Source organism: Telmatherina bonti, assembly GCF_933228915.1.
Source record: "Telmatherina bonti genome assembly, chromosome: 13".
In the NCBI taxonomy this organism is placed as follows: domain Eukaryota; kingdom Metazoa; phylum Chordata; class Actinopteri; order Atheriniformes; family Telmatherinidae; genus Telmatherina; species Telmatherina bonti.
The window spans coordinates 36027102-36048302 of record NC_136611.1 but is presented as its reverse complement, the minus strand read 5'-3'; the positions used below and the strand labels follow the sequence as shown (position 1 = coordinate 36048302).

Genomic DNA, 21201 nt, shown 5'->3' with positions numbered 1-21201 from the left:
CGCTCCCTGCCGTGCAGCTGGACATGTCGGAGAAGCGTTTCCCCGACGAGCCTAATATTGATGGCCATCCCACCTTTGAGGCCCTTCCACAGTTCACCAACCCAGAGGCCTGGTTGCATCTCGGGGCTAAGCAAAGATCCCGGTGAGCTCCACACTATGCCAATAGGAGCCCTGGTTCCCTGTCGCTCCACAGCAGCAAAGAAGAAGGCATCACTCCAGTGTACCTTAACCAAACGATATCCCCTGTCTCGGACCAGCAGCTCGCTAGCTCCATGGTGCTTTTCTCCCCCTGTGCCCGAGTAAGGCTTGCAGGTCCTTTACCCCGGCTCTGAAACGGACCTCCACCCGCTGTGCTGTCTGCCCCGTAGTCAAATACATTCCAGGTACCAGAGCAGGCAACATTGAATCCTACTTAATACTGCGGACTAAGAATAAACGTAAATACAGCAAGATTATTATTCATGTTGGGGTAAATAACACCCACTTATGCCAATCAGAGATCACCAAAGTAAATGTTGCCTCAGTGTGTGACTTTGCTAAAACCATGTCAGACTCCGTAGTTTTCTCCAGACCCCTGCCAGACCTGACCAGCGATGACATGTTTAGCCGTTTGTCATCCTTTAACCGCTGGCTGTCTAGGTGGTGCCCAGAAGAAAATGTGGGCTTCATAGATAACTGGAAAAGCTTCTGGAGAAAACCTGGTCTTATTAGGAGAGACGGGATTCATCCCACAGTGGATGGAGCAGCTCTCATTTCTAGGAACATGGATCCTTTTATTAGTCAGTTAAACTCATGACTGTTCAGGACTGAGACTAGGAAGCAGAGTTGTAATCTCACATGCTTTTCTGTAATCTCACCCCTGTCGCCGCCCTCCCAAAAACTCATAATGATGGTATCTGCCCCCCCCTCCCCAAAACTCATAATGATGGTATCTGCCCCCTCACAACCCAGAAAGAATAAAACACACGGGTGGAGTAAATCATGAAAACCTCATTAATATCAAAACAATGAATTCAATCAGACAAAATAATAAAACCATTAAATGCGGTTTATTGAGTATCAGATCTTTTGTGTCGAAGTCTCTGTTAATCAATGACCTGATTACTGATCATCATATTGATCTATCTTGTCTTACGGAAACCTGCTGCAGCAGGAGGATCATGTTAGTATTAATGAATCGACTCCACCAGATTGTCTAAATGTTCATGTTCCCAGAACTACAGGTCGAGGAGGTGATGTGGCAGCTATCTATAAATCAGAACTATTGATTAGTCCTAAACATAAAAATAGTTACAATAGCTTTGAACACCTGACTCTTAGTCTCTCCCACCCAAGATGGAAATGAGAGAAGCCACTTCTCCTAGTAGTAGTCTACCGTCCACCTGGATCTTCCTCACAGTTCCTAACTGACTTCTCAGACCTCTTATCAGACTTAGTGCTGAATACTGATAAAGTTATTGTTCTGGGGGACTTTAACATTCATCTTGATGATGAACATGACAGTTTAAACATTGCCTTTAACTCTATATTAAGTTCAACTGGATTTTCCCAAAATGTCCACAGACCGACTCATTCTCATCGTCACACTCTGGATCTTCTTCTGACATGTGGCATCAAAAGTGATCAACTAACAGTTTTTCCTCATAACCCTGTTAGGTCTGATCAGCTGTGATAATTTTTTAATAACTTTTGAGTTTACTTTACTTGACTACACAACGGCTGAGAAGAAAATTCATTTCAGTCGATGTTTGTCAGATAGTGTTGTTAACAAATTTAAGAAGTCTATTTCAGCAGTATTTCCTCCAACACCATGTGTTAACCTGACAGGAAACACCCATCCGAGCTTTACTCCAACACAGGTCCATGAACGTGTGGCTAGAATGACGGCTTTAATGCGTATAACACTAGATAATGTTGCTCCTCTAAAGAAGAAGAGAACCAGTCAGAAGAAGCGGCCCGGTGGTTTAATTCCCAGCTTCAAGCTTTAAAACAGACATCAAGACGTTTGGAAAGAAAATGGCGTTCATCTGGCTTAGAAGAGTGTCACATAGTCTGGAAAGAAAGTTTAATAGTGTATAAAAAGCCTTGCATGTGGCTAGAACAGCTTATTATTCATCATTGATAGAGGAGAAGAAGAACAACCCCAGGTTTCTCTTCAGCACTGGAACCAGACTGATTAAAGCCTGTTCCATCCTCCACAAGAAGCAAGAACTGAGTTCTTGTTCTCGAGGCTGCAAGAACAAGAAAAAACGTCTTGTTCGGCAGGTCCATACATACTCCAGGAGAAGCAGGTCTGCAGCGGGGAGGGATCACTGCAGGGGGCAGATGTCTACTTTATGTACATGAACCCGGTTGTTACCTCCGCCGAGGAGGTTGTTTTACCCGGCGTTTTTTGCTTAAGATAACCTAAAAGGTTACGGAGGGATTTTATAAAATTTCCAGAGTTTTTGCAAATGTAAAAATGAAGAACTGATTAAATTCTGGTGGTGATCCGGATCCCCGTTTGGATCCAGGAATGTTTTAAAAGGATTCTTAAACATTGTGCTTGGTGGAGGTTTCCGCTCTCCGAGTTTCTAGTTTCATATTTAACGAGCAGCTTCGTCCGCGGCAGGGCGGGTCGTGCACGCGGCTGGATCCAAGTGTTTTATTGCCACATGTAAAAATGTTCGTACTTTCTCACCACCTCGATCAGCTGTTTTATCAAAACAATCCGTTTTGCCGGCAACAGCAAACACACGGAAGCAGCAACTCCGCTTCATACGTTCTCTGTGTTAACCACGCCCACCTCCAATGTCCGACCAATCACACGATACTTCTCGCAGTCCCGCAAGAAAAAAGTTCTGCCAGCCCGATGTGTCAAGAACTGTCCTCAAACACGTCCGCGAGAACAAAATGACATCATTTTCTTCTCGGAGCCTCGAGAACAAGAAAAAAGTTCTCGCTTCTCGTGGAGGATGGAACAGGCTTAAGAGCCATAGTGCCGTTGAGCCATCTATTCCTTTTAACCTCAGCTGTGACGACTTTATGAGTTTCTTTGTAAACAAAATAGTTTCTATCTCAAAAGGAAATCAGTAATAACCTTAACACTACTAATGTTATTTCATCTGCAGCAGCCTTAGAGACGTCTTTAGAAGCTGCTTTCTGATTAGACCGTTTCTGTCCTATTCAGCTCTCCGAGTTAACCAACATAATAGCTTCATCTAAAACTTAAACCTGTGTTTTAGACCCCATCCCAACCAGATTATTCAAGGAAATATGTTTCTTAATCAGTACATCTGTACTGGACCTGATCAATTCATCTCTATTAATAAGATATGTACATCAATATTTTAAGCTGTAATTAAACCGTTGCTTAAAAACCAACTCTGGATCCAGGAGTTTTAGCTAATTATAGACCAATATCTAATCTCCCCTTCTGGTCTAAAATTCTCAGTTTCAACCCAACTATGTTCCTATCTGAGCAGAAACAATCTGAAGAGTTCCAGTCAGGATTTAGAGCTCATCATAGCACAGAGACAGCACTGGTGAAAGTCTAATGATCTTCTCATGGCCTCAGATAAAGGACTTCTGTCTGGACTCATTCTTTTAGATCTCAGTGCTGCATTCGACATTATTGATCACAATATTCTGCTACAGAGGCTGGAACATGTTATTGGGATTAAAGGGACCGCATTAGACTGGTTCCAGTCATATTTATCTGATAGATTTCAGTTTGTAAATGTAAATGATGAGTCTACCTCACACACCAGGGTAAGTCATGGAGTTCCTCAGGGTTCTGTACTTGGACCAATACGTTTCACATTATACATGCTTCCCTTAGGAAATATCATCAGCCAGCATGGTATAAATTTTCATTGCTATGCGGATGACACACAGATCTACCTCTCCATGAAGCCAGATGAAACCAATCAGTTTCTTAGATTACAAAGATGTCTTACAGACATCAAGACCTGGATGACTCTGAATTTTCTCCTTTTAAACTCAGACAAGACAGAGATCGTTATCTTCGGGCTGAAAAACTTAGAAAATCATCCAGTTACGTAATTAATCTGGATGGCATTAATCTTGGCATTAAAATTGGAGTCATTATTGACCAGGACTTGTCTTTTAGCTCACATTTAAAACAGGTTTCCAGAACTGCCTTCTTCCACCTGCGTAATATTACAATAATTATGGACATCTTGTCTCAGAAAGATGCAGAAAAATTAGTCCATGCCTTTATTACTTCCAGACTTGATTACTGCAAGTCCTTATTTATGGGTTGTCCCAAATATGCCCTGAAAAGTCTCCAGCTGATCCAAAATGCTGCAGCGAGGGTTCTGATGAGGACTAGCAGGAGAGATCATATAACACCAGTTTTAGCCTCTCTACACTGGCTCCCTGATAAATCCAGGATAAAGTTTAACATTATGCTCCTCACATATAAAGCTCTCCATGACCAAGCTCCATTGTACATAAAAGATCTTATAGTTCCATATATTCCAAATAGAGCACTTGGCTCTCAGACTGCAGGTTTACTGGTGGTTCCCAGAGTCTCAAAGAGTACTAAGGGAGGAAGGGCCTTTAGCTATCAGGCTCCTCTCTGATGGAACCAGTTCCCACCGTGGGTTCGGGAGGCAGACTCCCTCCACACCTTGAAGATGGAGCTGAAAACCTTCCTTTTCCATGATTCTTATAGTTAGGATATGAACATCTCCTGAGCTGGAGTCTGTATGTACGGGACCCAACTGTCCAGGTTCTGCTGTTATAGTTAGGGGTAGTCTAACCATCTTGTCACATGATGCACTGAGTAGTACCTTGCTCCATTTTCTTATGTATAAATGTATAAATATATGACAGTAAAGTTTTCTTGTCAGACAGAAGAGGAAAAATATAGATTAATAGAGAAAACAACTGAATGAATTGACTGGATTTGCTTAATTTCTTCACCTTTCTGTCGAGCTTCTTTCTCCAGCTGGTCGAACAGTTGGGTTATCGCTATGTCCCCTGTCCCCATCAGCGTCAGCGCGTAGGTTGCTACTGCACGCACATAGACACTCTTCACCTGCAGGGCATGCTGGGAAATATAGGCTGCTGCCCGATTCTTGCTGAGTTTATGGGACTGAGAATAGAAACAGAAGTTGAAAGAGAGGAAACGTGAAGGATATATATGTAATCACGTCTAATCTCTACACAGTCAGGTTATCTAATAATATTACATATGGTCTACAAGATAGCCTACATTTTCATGTAATTTCATCTCATCCCATTTTATCTCATCTCATCTCATTTTGTATCATCCTGTATTTGATCTCATCTCATTTTATCTGATTTTGTACCATCTTACTTTTTCTCTAATCTAATCTGATCTGATCTGATCTAATCTAATCTAATCTAATCTAATCTAATCTAATCTAATCTAATCTAATCTAATCTAATGTCACCTCCTTGCATCTCACCTCCCCTCACCTCATCGCATCTTATCGCATCTCGCCTCGTCTCGTCTCAATGTGCAAGACTGGTTTCTCACCTGAAGCTGCAGGATATCCTCTCTGATGCTCGTTGCTCTGACTAACGCGATCAGGACAAAGGACGTCAGATATACCGACTGTTCCAGTGGATTAGACCCCTCCACCTGCAGGAAGAAACATGACAAACTTCAGGCCTCATTCTGAGAACTGAAAGACCAAAGTTTGACGAGAATTTCTGACCATGACTTTGTCCGATTTGTAGGATGATTTCTCTGCAAAGGACCCATCCGGTTGTTGAGCCTTGTTCATCAGCCACCACACAGAATTTGAGAGAATCTGACGGTCCACCTGTATAAACGAATCTGCCTTGGACAGAGTGCTCACCACTTCAGCAGTGACCCTGACAGACAATGCAGAGGGAAAAGAGTTACTGATCCACTCGTAGCAACTCTGACAGACAACGCTGAGGGAAAAGAGTCATCTAAACCATTTGTAGACCATCATTCCTTCAGTTCTGACTAGACTCCTAGTTCCTGCTGATGAACAACCCCCCATCAGAATGATGCTGCCACCACCGTGCTTCACTGTGGGGATGCTATTTGTTTTTCAGATGTCTCATTAATGTCTCAACTGGCCTGTGCAGGTCTCTACTGGTCTGACCTGGTCTACCGGCCTGTGCAGGTCTCTACTGGTCTGACCTGGTCTACCGGCCTGTGCAGGTCTCTACTGGTCTGACCTGGTCTACCGGCCTGTGCAGGTCTCTACTGGTCTCTACTGGTCTGCGAAGGTGAGAGGTAATAAATGTCCATCTGGTCCAGTATGACAGAATGTCTGCTCCTATCAGTTATTTATGATGTCCAGTAATGACGGCTTTAACAACACATTTCCAACGTTAACGCAACAACAATGAAATAGCATACTGACCAGTCCTGCCCAGTCCCGCCCAGTCCTGCCCAGTCCTGCCCAGTCCCACCCAAGTCCCACCCAGTCCCACCCAGTCCCGCCCAGTCTCGCCCAGTCCCACCCAGTCCCGCCCAGTCCCGCCCAGTCCTGCCCAGTCCCACCCAGTCCCGCCCAGTCCCTGCCCAGTCCCGCCCAGTCTCACCCAGTCCCGCCCAGTCCCTGCCCAGTCCCGCCCAGTCTCGCCCAGTCCCGCCCAGTCCCTGCCCAGTCCCGCCCAGTCCCGCCCAGTCCCACCCAGTCCCTGCCCAGTCCCACCCAGTCCCGCCCAGTCCCGCCCAGTCTCGCCCAGTCTCGCCCAGTCTCGCCCAGTCCCGCCCAGTCCCTGCCCAGTCCTGCCCAGTCCTGCCCAGTAGAAAGAAATCAGTCAGAAAAAATCAAGCAGGTGTGGTTTGCAAGACAGGGTTTTGGCCCACCTGGTGCTGGGTGCCCCGTCCCTCCACATGCTGTAGCTGTAGTCTCCACGTACGAATGACATGACAGCAATCTTGCCTACACACACACACATACACACATGGTAAACAAAGTTGACAGCTACTTCCATCATCAGCATTTCCTCTCTGCCTCCTCACCATCCTTGATCTTCTGTTTCATTTCGGCTGAACTCTTCAGGATGTCTCTTCCCAGCAGGGCCCAGTTACTGGTTGTCTCCAGGTAATCATACACCTGGACAAGAGGGAGGAGCCTTTCCACCTCTCCCATCGCTGACCCTTCCGGCATACTGACGAGCTGTCCAAAGCCATCAGGATTTCCAATCACGGTCACAACCTCCCCTGGAAGCTCACCTGCTCCACAACAACAGATGTGCATGTTTGAGTGACTATGGTCCGCTGGTCTGCAGACCTGCAGGTCTACAGCTCTACAGGAAGTTGTCGGTGCTGCATGCAGACAGACGTACCGTTGATTGTCAGGACTCTCTGCACACCTGATCTGGGAACCATGTTCTCCGGCATTCTGTTCTTCAGCACCACTTCAATCTTTTCTGAACCTAAAACAGCACAAATATCTGCATCAGGAAACATCCAATAGATGGATCAGAGCGTCACGCAGAGCTGCAGGTCGGAGACTCACCATAGATTGCCTGTGGGTCCAGTCGCCCCCCAGAATTCACCTCCTGTCTCACTCCATCAGGCTGGAAGCAAAGTTAGAGACTGAGCTAGTGGAAGGCATTCGATGGAGACTACTGAGCATGCTCAACGACAAGGAATCATCTTCTGGCAAGCAGATTAAGCCTTTAAACGCCATTTGTCTATTTTTTCTAACAGACAGAATTTATAAGTTGTTTCGACTTCCAGTCAGGAGGCAGATATGATGTTTTCATGCAGACATGATGTTTTCAGGACAATTTAAGCATCAGATTATAATAATAAAATTAGGTAAAACTACTGGTGTGTCCCAGGCATCTGTCCTGGACCCCTTTTTAAAAAAAAAAAAAAAAAATATATATTTTCCTCTGACTGCATGGCAATATTTTTCTATACATATAATTTACGTTTTGTTTTCTATGCTGATGGTACCCAGCCTTTTCTTTGTATTCTCCCACCTCCCTCCCACATCTACTCAGTAAACTAAAATCCAGGTTTCCCACAAACTTTCTTCTGTCCCCCTACCTGACTGTGGTTTTTATTGTAAATAGAACAGCCTCAGCTGTCAGATTCTAGAGGTTAAAATAATGTAAAATGAATGTATGAATAGATAAAGCAGCATAAAAAGCAACCAGAAGAAGAAAACAGAAGTTTATAGAAATAACAAACAGATCCGCAGTGACCAAGTCTTTTCTCATCTGTACATCATTCTCTCACATATGAAACAAAGACAACACACATACTATTTACACATTTACATTTTTTGTTAGCAGAACATTCTGACAGTTTTTATTAAATGTGAGACTTGAGCTTGCAGACAGGTTTATGTTAATACACACTGCTGCATCACAACATCAGAAATTCATTCATGTCTAAAGAAAAGAAGTGGGCCGAGTACAGATCTCTGTGGGACGCCTCTGAACACCGAAAATTCACATCTAACTACAAACCTGTTGGCACTGAAACAAAAATACAACCTTTTTACTAGGGGTGGGAAAATCGAATCGAAAAATTGAAAATATGAACTTTTTGTTTCAAAATTTTAAAATTAATTTTTTGTTAAAAAAAATCTTTTTTTTTCAATGAAAATAAATTTATTCCACCATAAAATTTTTTGCCATTTTTATTGTTTTTATTGACCTTTTTACTTGTCTTGCATTACTTACTGCATTATAGCAGCAGAATGATAGTCTGGCTACTGTATTGTTTTTTTCCTAACTGAAGTCAAGAAAAAATATGTGCAAAAAGAAGTTTTATAAATTTAATTTTGTTTTTTATCTACAAAAATCAGCAATATCAAAGAATTTTGAGAATCACAATTTAAATCGAATCGGCACCCAAAAAATCGGAATCAAATTTAATCGGGACAAAAGCGTACCGTCACAGCCCTACTATTTATATAAGTTTATACATTTACACTTTCCCTCCATTTGCAGTTATTTCTACAACTATTTGCATACTCCTATACTTGCTATACTCCGTAAACCAAGTCAAACTCAGAGGCATCAGAAACATCTTCCTGGCTTTATTCAGCCATTTGTTAATCTCGTTGATTCTGATTAGACATTGATATCAATTTAAGCTCTCTGATTGGTGGAAAGTTTGACAGGATGTGGCTCCACCATCATTTCAAGATGAAAAAATTGGTCTTTTGGCAACAATGTAGAGATTTATGATTTTTTAAGGAAGAAAATATGATAAATGATTTGTTATCATGGATCTGTTAACATAGTCTCTGAATAAATACTAGCTTTTTGGGCTGGATTGTAAACCTGCAGTATAAGATATTAATGGCTGGAAATCCTCCTAGGTCACCTGAAATCCTCCTAGGTCGCCTAAAGGGTCAGATATCCATCAGCAAGTTGCACACTACTGTTCTTGATGACCAAACGACTTCCGGTAGTTAAAAGTGCAGCTAATGCAGAAGTGACATCAAACTGCAGTTACTTCCTTCATCCATTAGGGGCTCCAAAACAGAGCAAATCCCCATAGACTCCCATGTTAAAAAGGACAACTTTACAGCAGAAATGAACATGTTTACTGCAGAAATAAACATGCTTACTGCAGAAATAAACATGCTTACAGCCTGGTACAAAATCCATTTTCTGTTTAATAGGTCAGGTTTTACCATCATGACGACGGTGGGGGGGAGTGAATTTTTTTAATCACTCCTCTGTATATAACCAATTTATTCTTTAAATATAGCATGTTTATGGGGATGTCCTTTTGACTGACAGGTATTTGATCTGCTGCTTCAAGAAGGAGGAATGTGGAACAACAGTCTTTAGCCGGTTAACAGGGTGATTTAGCTTTAGCCCGCATATTTCCGTAAGCTGGTTAGCTTCCATTAGCTCCAGGTTAGCTCTGTTAGCTCTTAGCTATAGGCAGGTCAAAGTTTGAGCTTCAATGAGCTTCAAATTTGCCCTTCAGAAATCTACAGGTGACATTAGGAGGCTCTGTACATTGTTTATATACAGTCTATGCTGATAACAGAAGAAACAGACATCAGGGCGGTCTGATAGAGGTTTAAAGGCTAATGGTGAGGAGTTAGAAACACTCCTTACTAAAGGTTTTAACCTGGAAGTGGACCCTGCAGGTCTTCGTGCGGCTACATACCACCACTCGTAGCTCCTTCTTCACAATGTCCATGTCCTTTTCTGGTGTTTTCAGGGTAAACGTCAGGGTATGCACTCCAGACTCCAGGCCCAGCGCAGTGAAGGTCACCTTGGCCACCCCACCTGGAGACAGGCGCTGAAAGCTGCAGGGTGTGGCATGTTTGCCATCTCCCCCCACTGGTGTGGACTGCAGCAGGCAGATCTCTGGACCGGCCATCAGTGTAACGCAGAACTGAGGGAGAAAATCAGGACTCATACATTGCACGTTTGCATGTTCATGTTGAACATGAAAAACGCCTAGTCCTCGAGGGGCCACAACCCTGAAGGTTTCCATGTATCCCTGCTCCAACACATTTGACTCAGATGAATCAGTCATTGTGCAGAACTTCATTGGTTGTTGGATCCTTTTAAGGAAAGTCATGTGTGTTGGAGCAGGATACATGGAAAACCTGTGGGACAGCTGCCCTTGAGGGATGACTTTGACACTCCTGCTTTATGATAAATCCTGCAGTGCTCCTACTCCCACAAGTACGAATGTAGGTGTTTTTATTTGGATCATTGCTACGGCAACCAGCTGTTTGAGTCTTTCATGGTTTGAATTGGTCATAGGAGTCCAGTCTGGTCCTGTTAATCCAACCAAAGGTTCATATTCATTAGACTGTTGGGTCACCCTCCTAAAATAATTTTTTTAGGACTTAAATGACAATAAAAACAATACAAAGCAATAAAAAAACCTCAAAAACACAAATACTGTGGTCTACAATCAGCTGGTTGATCACCACTTTCTGTTACACAGAGCTGTGACAGGAAGTGGACATTCATTCATTTTCCTAACCGCTTGATCCAATTCAGGGTGGTGGGGAAGCTGGAGCCTATCCCAGCAGTCTTAGGGCGAAAGGCAGGTACACCCTGGACAGCTTGCCAGTCCATCGCAGGGCGGAAGTGGACATCTTCAGAGTCAAACACCTCAGTCAATTTTTTTTATTTTGAAATGAAACGTGTTTTCTTTAACTCAAGGCTGATTAGCAAAATACAGCCTTATCTTCCCAAACCTGCCCTAGAGAAAGTCATCCACCTGCTCAGCATGTCCCATCTAGATTATTACAACTCTCTCTATTGTGGTATTGATCAGTGGACCTCACATGGACTTCCTACATACAGGAACACAACGACATGATCATATCATCCCCGTGCTTGCTTCTCTGCACTGGCTCCCAGTTAGATTTAGGACCTGCAACAAGATTTTTAAAATTGTTCTTAAAGCCTTAAATGGTTTGGCTCCCTCATATTTATCAGAGTTGTTACACCAGTATGTTCCAGGCAGGACTCTGTGGTCCTCTTCACAACTCTTACTTCAGGTCCCAATTGCCAGACTGAAGTCCAGGAGTGACAGAGCTTTCTTTGTTGTGGTTCCAAAGTTATGAAACAGTCTTCCCACCCAAGTCAGAACTTCCCAATCTGTCTCCAATTTTAAGTCTGTTCTTAAATCCCACTTTTTTGCACTGGCTTTTAATCAAACCTGAGCATGTCCTTTGTGTATTTTAATTTTTACTTTTATTTTTTCATTTTTAATTGCAGGTTTGAATTGTGGAGTGTTGTTTGTTATTTTATTGTTCAGCACTTTGGGCAGTTGCTGCTGTAAAAAATGTACTCTATAAATAAACTTGAACTTGAAAAAACATTACAATTCCATATATGGAGATCCTACCAGTATCCCAGTATAATTCCAGATAAATCCTTTTTCCCACCAACAAGCTTCACAGATCTAAACACGTATTTTCAGGTTTTCTTGTTCTTCTTCTCATGTATAAAACTTGTAATGACCAATTTCCACTGGATCTTAAAGATCCCAGAGTTCCAGATTCCACCATCACACCACGTGGCTCTGAGACTGCAGGTTCACCGCTGGTTCCTAGAGGTTCTAAAGCAGAACTTTCCATTATCAGACCCTCTCTGCACCAGAACTAAAGTGGCTCCGTACAAACTGGCAGAACACAAACCAGATAAAAGGGAGGTGTGTGTAAGTGTGCTGCTGCTACCGAGATGACGTCGGACATCTGGTTGTACACAGATCCTTGTAGTATCAGTTGCTCTCCTCTGACCAACTGGTAGGGCAGCGGGACGTCCAAGCTGAGCTGCAGGTTGACCGACACCTTCACCAGATCCGCCACGCACATGCCTCCTGCACACGCAACGCCATCAGTTCAACACAGCTTTATCCGTGTCTGCATGCAGCAAATTACAGCACAACGTCTAACAGAGCACAAAAATACATAAAGTACAGCGGTTGAGGAGGATGAGGAGGGATGAAGACGAGGAGGAGGATTAACACCTGAATGAAGCCATTTAGCTGATGGCATGAAGCAAAAAGAGGAAGATTATGTAAATGAGGAAGAAACGGACCGTTTTCAAACATGCCAACAGTCTTTATCTCCCAGGTAGTTAGAGAGTGTGGCAGAGGCTTGGTGATGGTCACCTCCCCTGACCTGAAGACACAAACACATAGAGTTCACTCCAGATTACACTCCATTATAGATCCATGCTATATCCAGGATAGATCCAGTATGGATCCATGCTAGATCCAGTATAGATTAATGCTAGATCCAGTACAGATCCAGTATGGATCCAGTATAGATCCATGCTAGATCCAGTATGGATCCAGTATAGATTAATGCTAGATCCAGTACAGATCCAGTATGGATCCAGTATAGATTAATGCTAGATCCAGCATAGATCCAGTATAGATCAATGCTAGCTCCATTATAGATCCATTATAGATCCAGTATAGATTCAGCATAGATCCGGTATAGACCCAGTATAGATCCATTACAGATCCATTATTACAGGTACAGCGTTAAGCTGGTTTAAATCGTATTTATCGTATTTATCTGATAGACTTCAGTTTGTTCATGTAAATGACAAGTCCTCCTCACAAACTACAGTAATTCATGGAGTTCCTCAAGGTTCTGTATTTGGACCAATACTCTTCGCACTATATATGCTCCCTTTAGGCAAAAATATTAGACAACATGGAATAAACTTTCATAGTTGTGCAGATGATACTCAGATATACTTATCCTTTAAACCAGATGAAACAAATCACCCCGATAGGCTACAAAATTGTCTCATAGACATAAAGACTTGGATGTCTAGAAATTTTCTCCTCTTAAACTCAGATAAGACTGAAGTAATTCTCGTTGGATCTGAAAAACTCAGAGCTAAACTTTCCGGTTTTGTAATGAACCTGGATGGCATTACTTTAGCTTCCAGTGCTACAGTGAGAAACCTTGGAGTAATATTTGACCCTGACCTGTCCTTTGGTCCACATATTAAGCAGGTTACTAAAACAGCCTTCTTTCATTTACGTAATATAGCCAAAATTAGGGATATTCTGTCTCAGAGTGATGCAGAAAAACTGGTTCATGTTTTTATTACTTCGGGACTAGATTACTGTAACTCTCTATTACTGGGCTGTCCTAAATATGCCCTGAAAAGCCTTCAGCTGATCCAGAATTCTGCAGCCAGAGTCCTGACCAGAACCAGCAGGAGAGATCATATTTCTCCAGTTTTAGCCTCTCTTCAATGGCTGCCTGTTGAATCTAGAATAGAATTTAAAATTCTTCTCCTTACATATAAAGCCCTCCACAACCAGGCACCACTATATATCAAAGACCTCATTGTTCCTTATATACCAAGCAGAGTACTTCGTTCGCAGACTGCAGGCTTACTTGTGGTTCCTAGAGTCTCAAAGAGCCGAGCAGGAGGCAGAGCCTTTGGTTATCAGGCCCCTCTCTTATGGAATAAGCTCCCAGTTAGTGTTAGGGAAGCAGACACCCTCCCCACCTTTAAGACTAGGCTGAAGACTTATCTTTTTGATAAGTCCTATAGCTAGGGATGGTTAGCATCCCTTAGTTATGCTGCTATAGGTTTAGACTGCTGAGGGACGTTTCCTGATACACTGAGATTCTTTCTTTTTCTCTTTATCTCTCTCTTTTACCCCCCCCCCCCCCCCATAACAGTGTTGCATCATTAACATGTATGTCTCCTGTCTCAGCAGGTCTCCCTGGCCGGGAGTAGCAGTTCCTGTTGTCTGTTGTCTTTCTGTCCTCTTCCCCCCACACAGCAGAGGCAGATGGCTGCCTGTCCTTGAGCCGGGTTCTGCCGGAGGTTTCCTTCCTGTTAAAAGGGAGTTTTTTCCTTCCCACTGTCGCCTGTGTGCTTGCTCAGGATGGGAGATTGAGTTGGACCTCCAACTTAATCTGTTGGTTTCCAGTTATATAGGCTGTTGTGAATTGGCTTTCATTATGTTTTTGTCTCTGTCTGTAAAGCTTCTTGAGATGGCATTGCCGTGATTTGACGCTATATAAATAAAGTTGAATTGAAATGAATTGAATTAAATTGAATTGAATTGAATTGAACTGCAGATTTAGTATAGATCCAGCAGAGATCCAGTATAGATCCAGCATAGATACATTATAGATCCAGTATAGATCCAGTATAGATCCTGTATAGATCCAGTATAGATCCTGTATCTATCCATCATGACAGGTTCAGTATGGAAGTCCTGGTCTTTCTTACATCCTAAGTCAGGATAATAATATCTCGTCAAACAAGAACCAGGTCAGTGTGGTTACCGTAGAAACACTGCTACAGTTAGATTTAGCTCAGGTGTTCCCAGTTCATTTTCCTTGATGTCTCCATTACGCAACAGCCGTTTTCAGTGAGTCTCTACTGGTTTCTACTATTTTCTGCTGGTCTTTGCTGGTATGTGCTGGTCTGTGTTGGTCCCTACTGGTCTGTGTAACATAAGCGGAAATTCAGATTCTTCATCCAGACTGAAGCTCATGCCCACTCAAAAACAGAGGTACCAGCTTGTAGCTAAAAAGGTACAAATGCTTGTCGCTGGGGGTGTACTCTTTTGAGAGACATTTCTGTACCCTTCAGTTCTGGTCTATTTTTGTACCTTATCAAGTTCAACCTCACCTTATCAAGTTATGTTTTTTATGTTTTCCACAGCATTAGGCCTGGTCCATGCAACTTAGCAATATTATCTTATCTTTAATCTAGAAATAACCTTCAAAAACTCAAAATACTGACCAGACGTACACTTAGTTTGCAGCATCTGACCTTCATTGTCTGGTGTAGTAAATGACTGTTAAGTAGTACTACTGTCATCACTCAACTCTGCTCTAGTTTGTAACATTACAGCCATTAACATGACATTTTTCAATGCTGCAGGTACCCTTATGATCGAAATGGTACAAATTTGTACTTTATGTCACTTTGAACCCTTTTTCATACTCTGAAGGTGTGTTTATGGTCTCTTAAAGACCAGTATTGTACTTTTGGGAGAACATTTCTTTAAAATGTACCTATAGGTATAGAAATGTCCTTATCTTGTACCTCTATTTTTGTGTGGGGTGTGTTTGATTTCTGTCACCTGACTTCATGCGCCTCCCATAACCAGCTCTCTGGAAAGTAGCTGCGCACCAGAGCAGGAACCTCGTCGAAGTTCGCGCCCAAGTCTGCAGGTGCAAACGCAAACCAGCTGTTAGGATGACATCATGATGAACTTCCTCATCGGTCGCCGTGGGTGATGTGACTCACCATGACGTCCCAGCACCAGTCTGTCGTCACGGTCCAGGCTCTTCTGGATGAACTCGCAGCACTCTTTGAAGGCATCTCTGCAGGCCTGGTTCTTCCTGAAGCTCTGAATGGCAAACTGCTCGCAGGTTAAGCTCTTCGGGATGTACCGCATCCCGTGCTCGCAGCACACCTTCCTGTTGCCATAGCTGTTAGCTGGACAGATACACAGACATCACCGTTTCATCCAACATTAACAAGGATCTGTTTCATTCGGTTTGAATGGAACTGATCCTTGTTACATGCTTGGTTGTGATTTAAATTGCATGCCTCCGTTATGCAGACGATACTTTAATGTGACCGACAGGCGGTTTGGGGATATTTTCAGACACTTTCTGATCATTTGGTTTCTTTTTAAAATAATTTGTCTGTCTTAGCCTTCTGGCTTCTTCTCTGTGAAAGTTTGTATGAAGGCTCGTTGGTCCGAAAAAAAAAATGAATACAATGAGATCAAATAAACGAAAGATAAAAAAAAAAAAAAAAAAGTTAGAAATCAGCTATTTTGGTTTCTAAAATGTTAATTTGATTTATAAAATGTGCACGAGTTAATGACAGCCTGAGGTAAATCTGTCATTGCTATATATTCAGATGTTTCTAGAACTGACCACCTGCCAGTTTTCCAGTTTTACTCCAGATTGTTAGAATAAAACCTGGAAGAATCGCAGATCATCATCACATCTGGTTCACAACTTTAGTAATAAATAACTTCAGTTAACTTAACCCCCAACCCCCAACCCCCGTGTATAGGAGGACGTGGTTTTCAGATGTTTCTACTTTCACCATATTAAAGATGAGAAGGCAACCATCCAACCACAACATGACAGTCCACAAATCCTTAAAATAATCACCTCTGCTTACTTTTTCAAATGTTACATTTAACACCTTTCTGCACAGTTTCAGGATGTGATGCTGTTCCTGTGTGTGGTTGCGGTGGGTGGGCCTGTTTCCCCGGCAACTGGATCTTCACCTGCGCCTCATCTACTAATCTAGTGGTAGTATTTAAGATTGTGTTTGTGTGGAAACAGCTCTCGCCTGCCTGCCCACCTGTCTGCCTGTCTACCTGTCTGCCTGCCCACCTGTCTACCTGTCTGCCTGTCTGCCTGTCTACCTGTCTACCTGTCTGCCTGTCTACCTGTCTGCCTGTCTACCTGTCTGCCCGCTACCTGTCTGCCTGTCTACCTGTCTGCCTGCCCACCTGTCTGCCTGTCTACCTGTCTGCCTGTCTGCCTGCCCACCTGTCTGCCTGTCTACCTGTCTGCCTGTCTACCTGTCTGCCTGTCTACTTATCTGCCTGTCTACCTGTCTGCCCGCTACCTGTCTGCCTGTCTGCCTGTCTGCCTGTCTACCTGTCTGCCTGTCTACCTGTCTGCCTGTCTACTTATCTGCCTGTCTGCCTGTCTGCCCGCTACCTGTCTGCCTGTCTGCCTGTCTACCTGTCTGCCTGTCTGCCTGTCTACCTGTCTGCCTGTCTGCCTGCCCACCTGTCTGCCTGTCTACCTGTCTGCCTGTCTACCTGTCTGCCTGTCTACTTATCTGCCTGTCTACCTGTCTGCCCGCTACCTGTCTGCCTGTCTGCCTGTCTGCCTGTCTACATGTCTGCCTGTCTGCCCGCTACCTGTCTGCCTGTCTACCTGTCTGCCCGCTACCTGTCTGCCTGTCTACCTGTCTGCCCGCTACCTGTCTGCCTGTCTACATGTCTGCCTGTCTGCCCGCTACCTGTCTGCCTGTCTACCTGTCTGCCCGCTACCTGTCTGCCTGTCTACCTGTCTGCCCGCTACCTGTCTGCCTGTTACTTGTCTGCCTGTCTACTTGTCTGCCTGTCTGCCTGTCTACCTGTCTGCCTGTCTACCTGTCTGCCCGCTACCTGTCTGCCTGTCTACTTGTCTGCCTGTATACCTGTCTGCCTGTTACTTGTCTGCCTGTCTACTTGTCTGCCTGTCTACTTGTCTGCCTGTCTGCCTGTCTACCTGTCTGCCTGTCTACCTGTCTGCCTGTCTGCCTGTCTGCCTGTCTACCTGTCTGCCTGCCCACCTGTCTGCCTGTCTACCTGTCTGCCTGTCTACCTATCTGCCTGTCTGCCTGTCTACTTATCTGCCTGTCTGCCTGTCTGCCCGCTACCTGTCTGCCTGTCTACCTGTCTGCCCGCTACCTGTCTGCCTGTCTACTTGTCTGCCTGTCTACCTGTCTGCCTGTCTACTTGTCTGCCTGTCTAATTGTCTGCCTGTCTGCCCGCTACCTGTCTGCCTGTCTACCTGTCTGCCCGCTACCTGTCTGCCTGTCTACTTGTCTGCCTGTCTGCCCGCTACCTGTCTGCCTGTCTACCTGTCTGCCCGCTACCTGTCTGCCTGTCTACTTGTCTGCCTGTCTGCCCGCTACCTGTCTGCCTGTCTACTTGTCTGCCTGTCTGCCTGTCTGCCCGCTACCTGTCTGCCTGTCTGCCTGTCTACCTGTCTGCCTGTCTGCCTGTCTGCCTGCCCACCTGTCTGCCTGTCTACCTGTCTGCCCGCTACCTGTCTGCCTGTCTACTTGTCTGCCTGTATACCTGTCTGCCTGTTACTTGTCTGCCTGTCTACTTGTCTGCCTGTCTACTTGTCTGCCTGTCTGCCTGTCTACCTGTCTGCCTGTCTACCTGTCTGCCTGTCTGCCTGTCTGCCTGTCTGCCTGTCTACCTGTCTGCCTGCCTACCTGTCTGCCTGTCTACCTGTCTGCCTGTCTACCTATCTGCCTGTCTGCCTGTCTACTTATCTGCCTGTCTGCCTGTCTGCCTGTCTACCTGTCTGCCTGTCTACCTGTCTGCCCGCTACCTGTCTGCCTGTCTACTTGTCTGCCTGTCTACCTGTCTGCCTGTCTACTTGTCTGCCTGTCTAATTGTCTGCCTGTCTGCCTGTCTGCCCGCTACCTGTCTGCCTGTCTGCCTGTCTGCCCGCTACCTGTCTGCCTGTCTACCTGTCTGCCCGCTACCTGTCTGCCTGTCTACCTGTCTGCCTGTCTACTTGTCTGCCTGTCTGCCCGCTACCTGTCTGCCTGTCTACCTGTCTGCCTGTCTACTTGTCTGCCTGTCTAATTGTCTGCCTGTCTGCCTGTCTGCCCGCTACCTGTCTGCCTGTCTACTTGTCTGCCTGTCTACCTGTCTGCCCGCTACCTGTCTGCCTGTCTACCTGTCTGCCTGTCTACCTGTCTGCCTGCCCACCTGTCTGCCTGTCTACCTGTCTGCCTGTCTACCTGTCTGCCTGTCTACCTGTCTGCCTGCCCACCTGTCTGCCTGTCTACCTGTCTGCCCGCTACTTGTCTGGCTGCCTGCCTACATCTGTTACCTGCAGGATGGAAACTTACCTTTATCTTTCTTCTCCTGTTCCGTCAAAGCTCGCTTTATACGAACGACGGCTGTACACGGCTCACCTGCACACACATGCAGGTTATCACATCAACTACACAGCTGTCTCATGCAGCGTTAACAGCAGCAGTGTGTGTTATCCTCATCTGATTGATTAAGTTGCTGACACACTTACTGCTGCTCACTGGGTCTGCATTGGCGTTGGTCATGAAGGTGAGGCCTGCCAGCCGGAAAACATCAGAGTTATTTTTGCCGCCACCTCCTCCACAGCCTATATCAGCGTCTTCAATGTGATGCAAGACCTGCAGGCCACCGTACATGTCACACAGCTGCACTCAGCTACTACAAAAACAACTCCCATGAGGACAGCTGTCTTGATACTCTGGAGGTGATACTGAGAGTTTTAGCAACAAAATTACACACTAAACTATCCAATCAATTCCCATCTTCCATGTCACATGACCATGCTAGCCTGTCAGATGATGATGATGATCATTTATTTCAACATGTCACTGGTTTAAAGCACGTTCTTTAACATCATCTCCTTTAGTTAAAGACTGTGTGCAAAACTTTACTGACAACATGGTAATAACATGTAACAGTCTGTAACATGTTGGTAATAACCAGATAATACCTCACCATTTCCTAAATGTAAACCTGGCCATATCCTGCTAGTACTGCTGGTTACATCATGGTGAAGTTACAGGTAATATTACATATTAATAAGCATACATATACTTTCAGCTGCTTATCCGGGTCGAGTCGAGAGGCAACTGTGTAAGCAGGGAAGTCCAGACCGTCCTCTCCTCCGTCACATTCACCAGCTCTTCCAGATTCATTACCAGACCAGTCAAGAGATGTAATCCCTTGAGCGTGTCATGGGTTTTCCTTGTGGTCTCCGTCCGGGTGGGACGTGTCCAGAACACTTCACCAGGGAGGCGTCCAGGAGGCATCCTGACCAGATGCCCAGGCCACCTCAACTAGCTCTTCTTGACGCGGAGGAGCAGCAGCTCTACTCTGATCTCCTCCAGGATGACCGAGCTCCTCACCCTATCTCTAAGGGTGAGCCCGGCCACCCTGCGGAGGAGACTCATTTCAGCCGCCTGTATACGAGATCTCCTTCTTTCGGTCACGACTCACAGCTCATGACCATAGGTGAGGGTAGGAACGTAGATCGACTGGTAAATCAAGAGCTTCGCCTTCTGGCTCAGCTCCTTCTTCACCACGACAGACCGGCGCAGAGTCCGCATTACTGCAGACGCCGCACCGATCCGTCTGTCGATCTCACGCTCCATCCTTCCCTCACTCGTGAACAAGACCCCGAGATATTTAAACTCCTCCACTTGAGGCAGGACCTGACTCCCGACCCGGAGAGGGCGATCCACCCTATTCCGGCTGAGGACCATGGTCTCAGATTTGGAGGTGCTGATTCTCATCCCAGCCACTTTGCAATCGATGCAAACCAGATAAAGCCAACAGGACCATATCAACCATAAAAGCAGAGACCCAATCCAGAGGTCACCAAATTGGCAATGCGGACCAAGCTCTGACACCGGTCGTACAGGGACCGGACAGCTCGTACAAGGGGATCTGGTACTCCATACTCCCAGAAAACCTCCCACAGGAGTACCCGGGGGACACAGTCAAACGCCTTCTCCAGATTCACAAAGCACATGTAAACTGGTTGGGCAAACTCCCATGCCCCCTCTAAGACCCCAAGGAGGGTATAGAGCTGGTCCACTGTTCCACTAGGACAGAAACCACACTGCTCCTCCTCAATCCGAGATACGACTATCCGATGGACCCTCCTCTCCAGGACCCCTGAATAGACCTTACCAGGGAGGTTGAGGAGTGTGGTTGGAACGCATCTTTCTGTCCCCCATGTTGAACAGGGGGACCACCACCCCAGTCTGCCAGGCCAGAGGCACTGTCCCCAATGTCCATGCAATCTTGCAGAGGCGTGTCAATCAGGACAGCAAGGGAGTCCCCAGAGGGAGCACCCTCCAACACTCCCTCCAAGGACTCCAGGGGGTACTCTGAACTGCTATTCGCTGCATAAGCACAGAAAAAAGTCAGGACCCGTCCCCCCATCCGAAGGCAGAGGGAAACTACCC

General features: G+C 45.2%; 1 protein-coding gene across 1 annotated transcript in view; it reads right to left on the bottom strand.

Moving 5' to 3' along the window:
- The window catches only part of c5 (complement component 5), a gene marked incomplete at both ends in the record, with an annotated part of 64871 nt that overhangs the window by 11401 nt on the left and 32269 nt on the right, over positions 1-21201 (bottom strand). The window contains 14 exons of the mRNA XM_079251745.1: positions 4930-5101; positions 5510-5614; positions 5691-5850; positions 6827-6902; positions 6983-7195; positions 7309-7398; positions 7482-7542; positions 10112-10342; positions 12150-12289; positions 12514-12596; positions 15551-15635; positions 15718-15909; positions 19087-19152; positions 19263-19389. Of these exons, the coding sequence (XP_079107871.1) occupies positions 4930-5101; positions 5510-5614; positions 5691-5850; positions 6827-6902; positions 6983-7195; positions 7309-7398; positions 7482-7542; positions 10112-10342; positions 12150-12289; positions 12514-12596; positions 15551-15635; positions 15718-15909; positions 19087-19152; positions 19263-19389 (1801 nt within the window). The remainder of the gene's footprint in view (positions 1-4929; positions 5102-5509; positions 5615-5690; positions 5851-6826; positions 6903-6982; positions 7196-7308; positions 7399-7481; positions 7543-10111; positions 10343-12149; positions 12290-12513; positions 12597-15550; positions 15636-15717; positions 15910-19086; positions 19153-19262; positions 19390-21201) is intronic.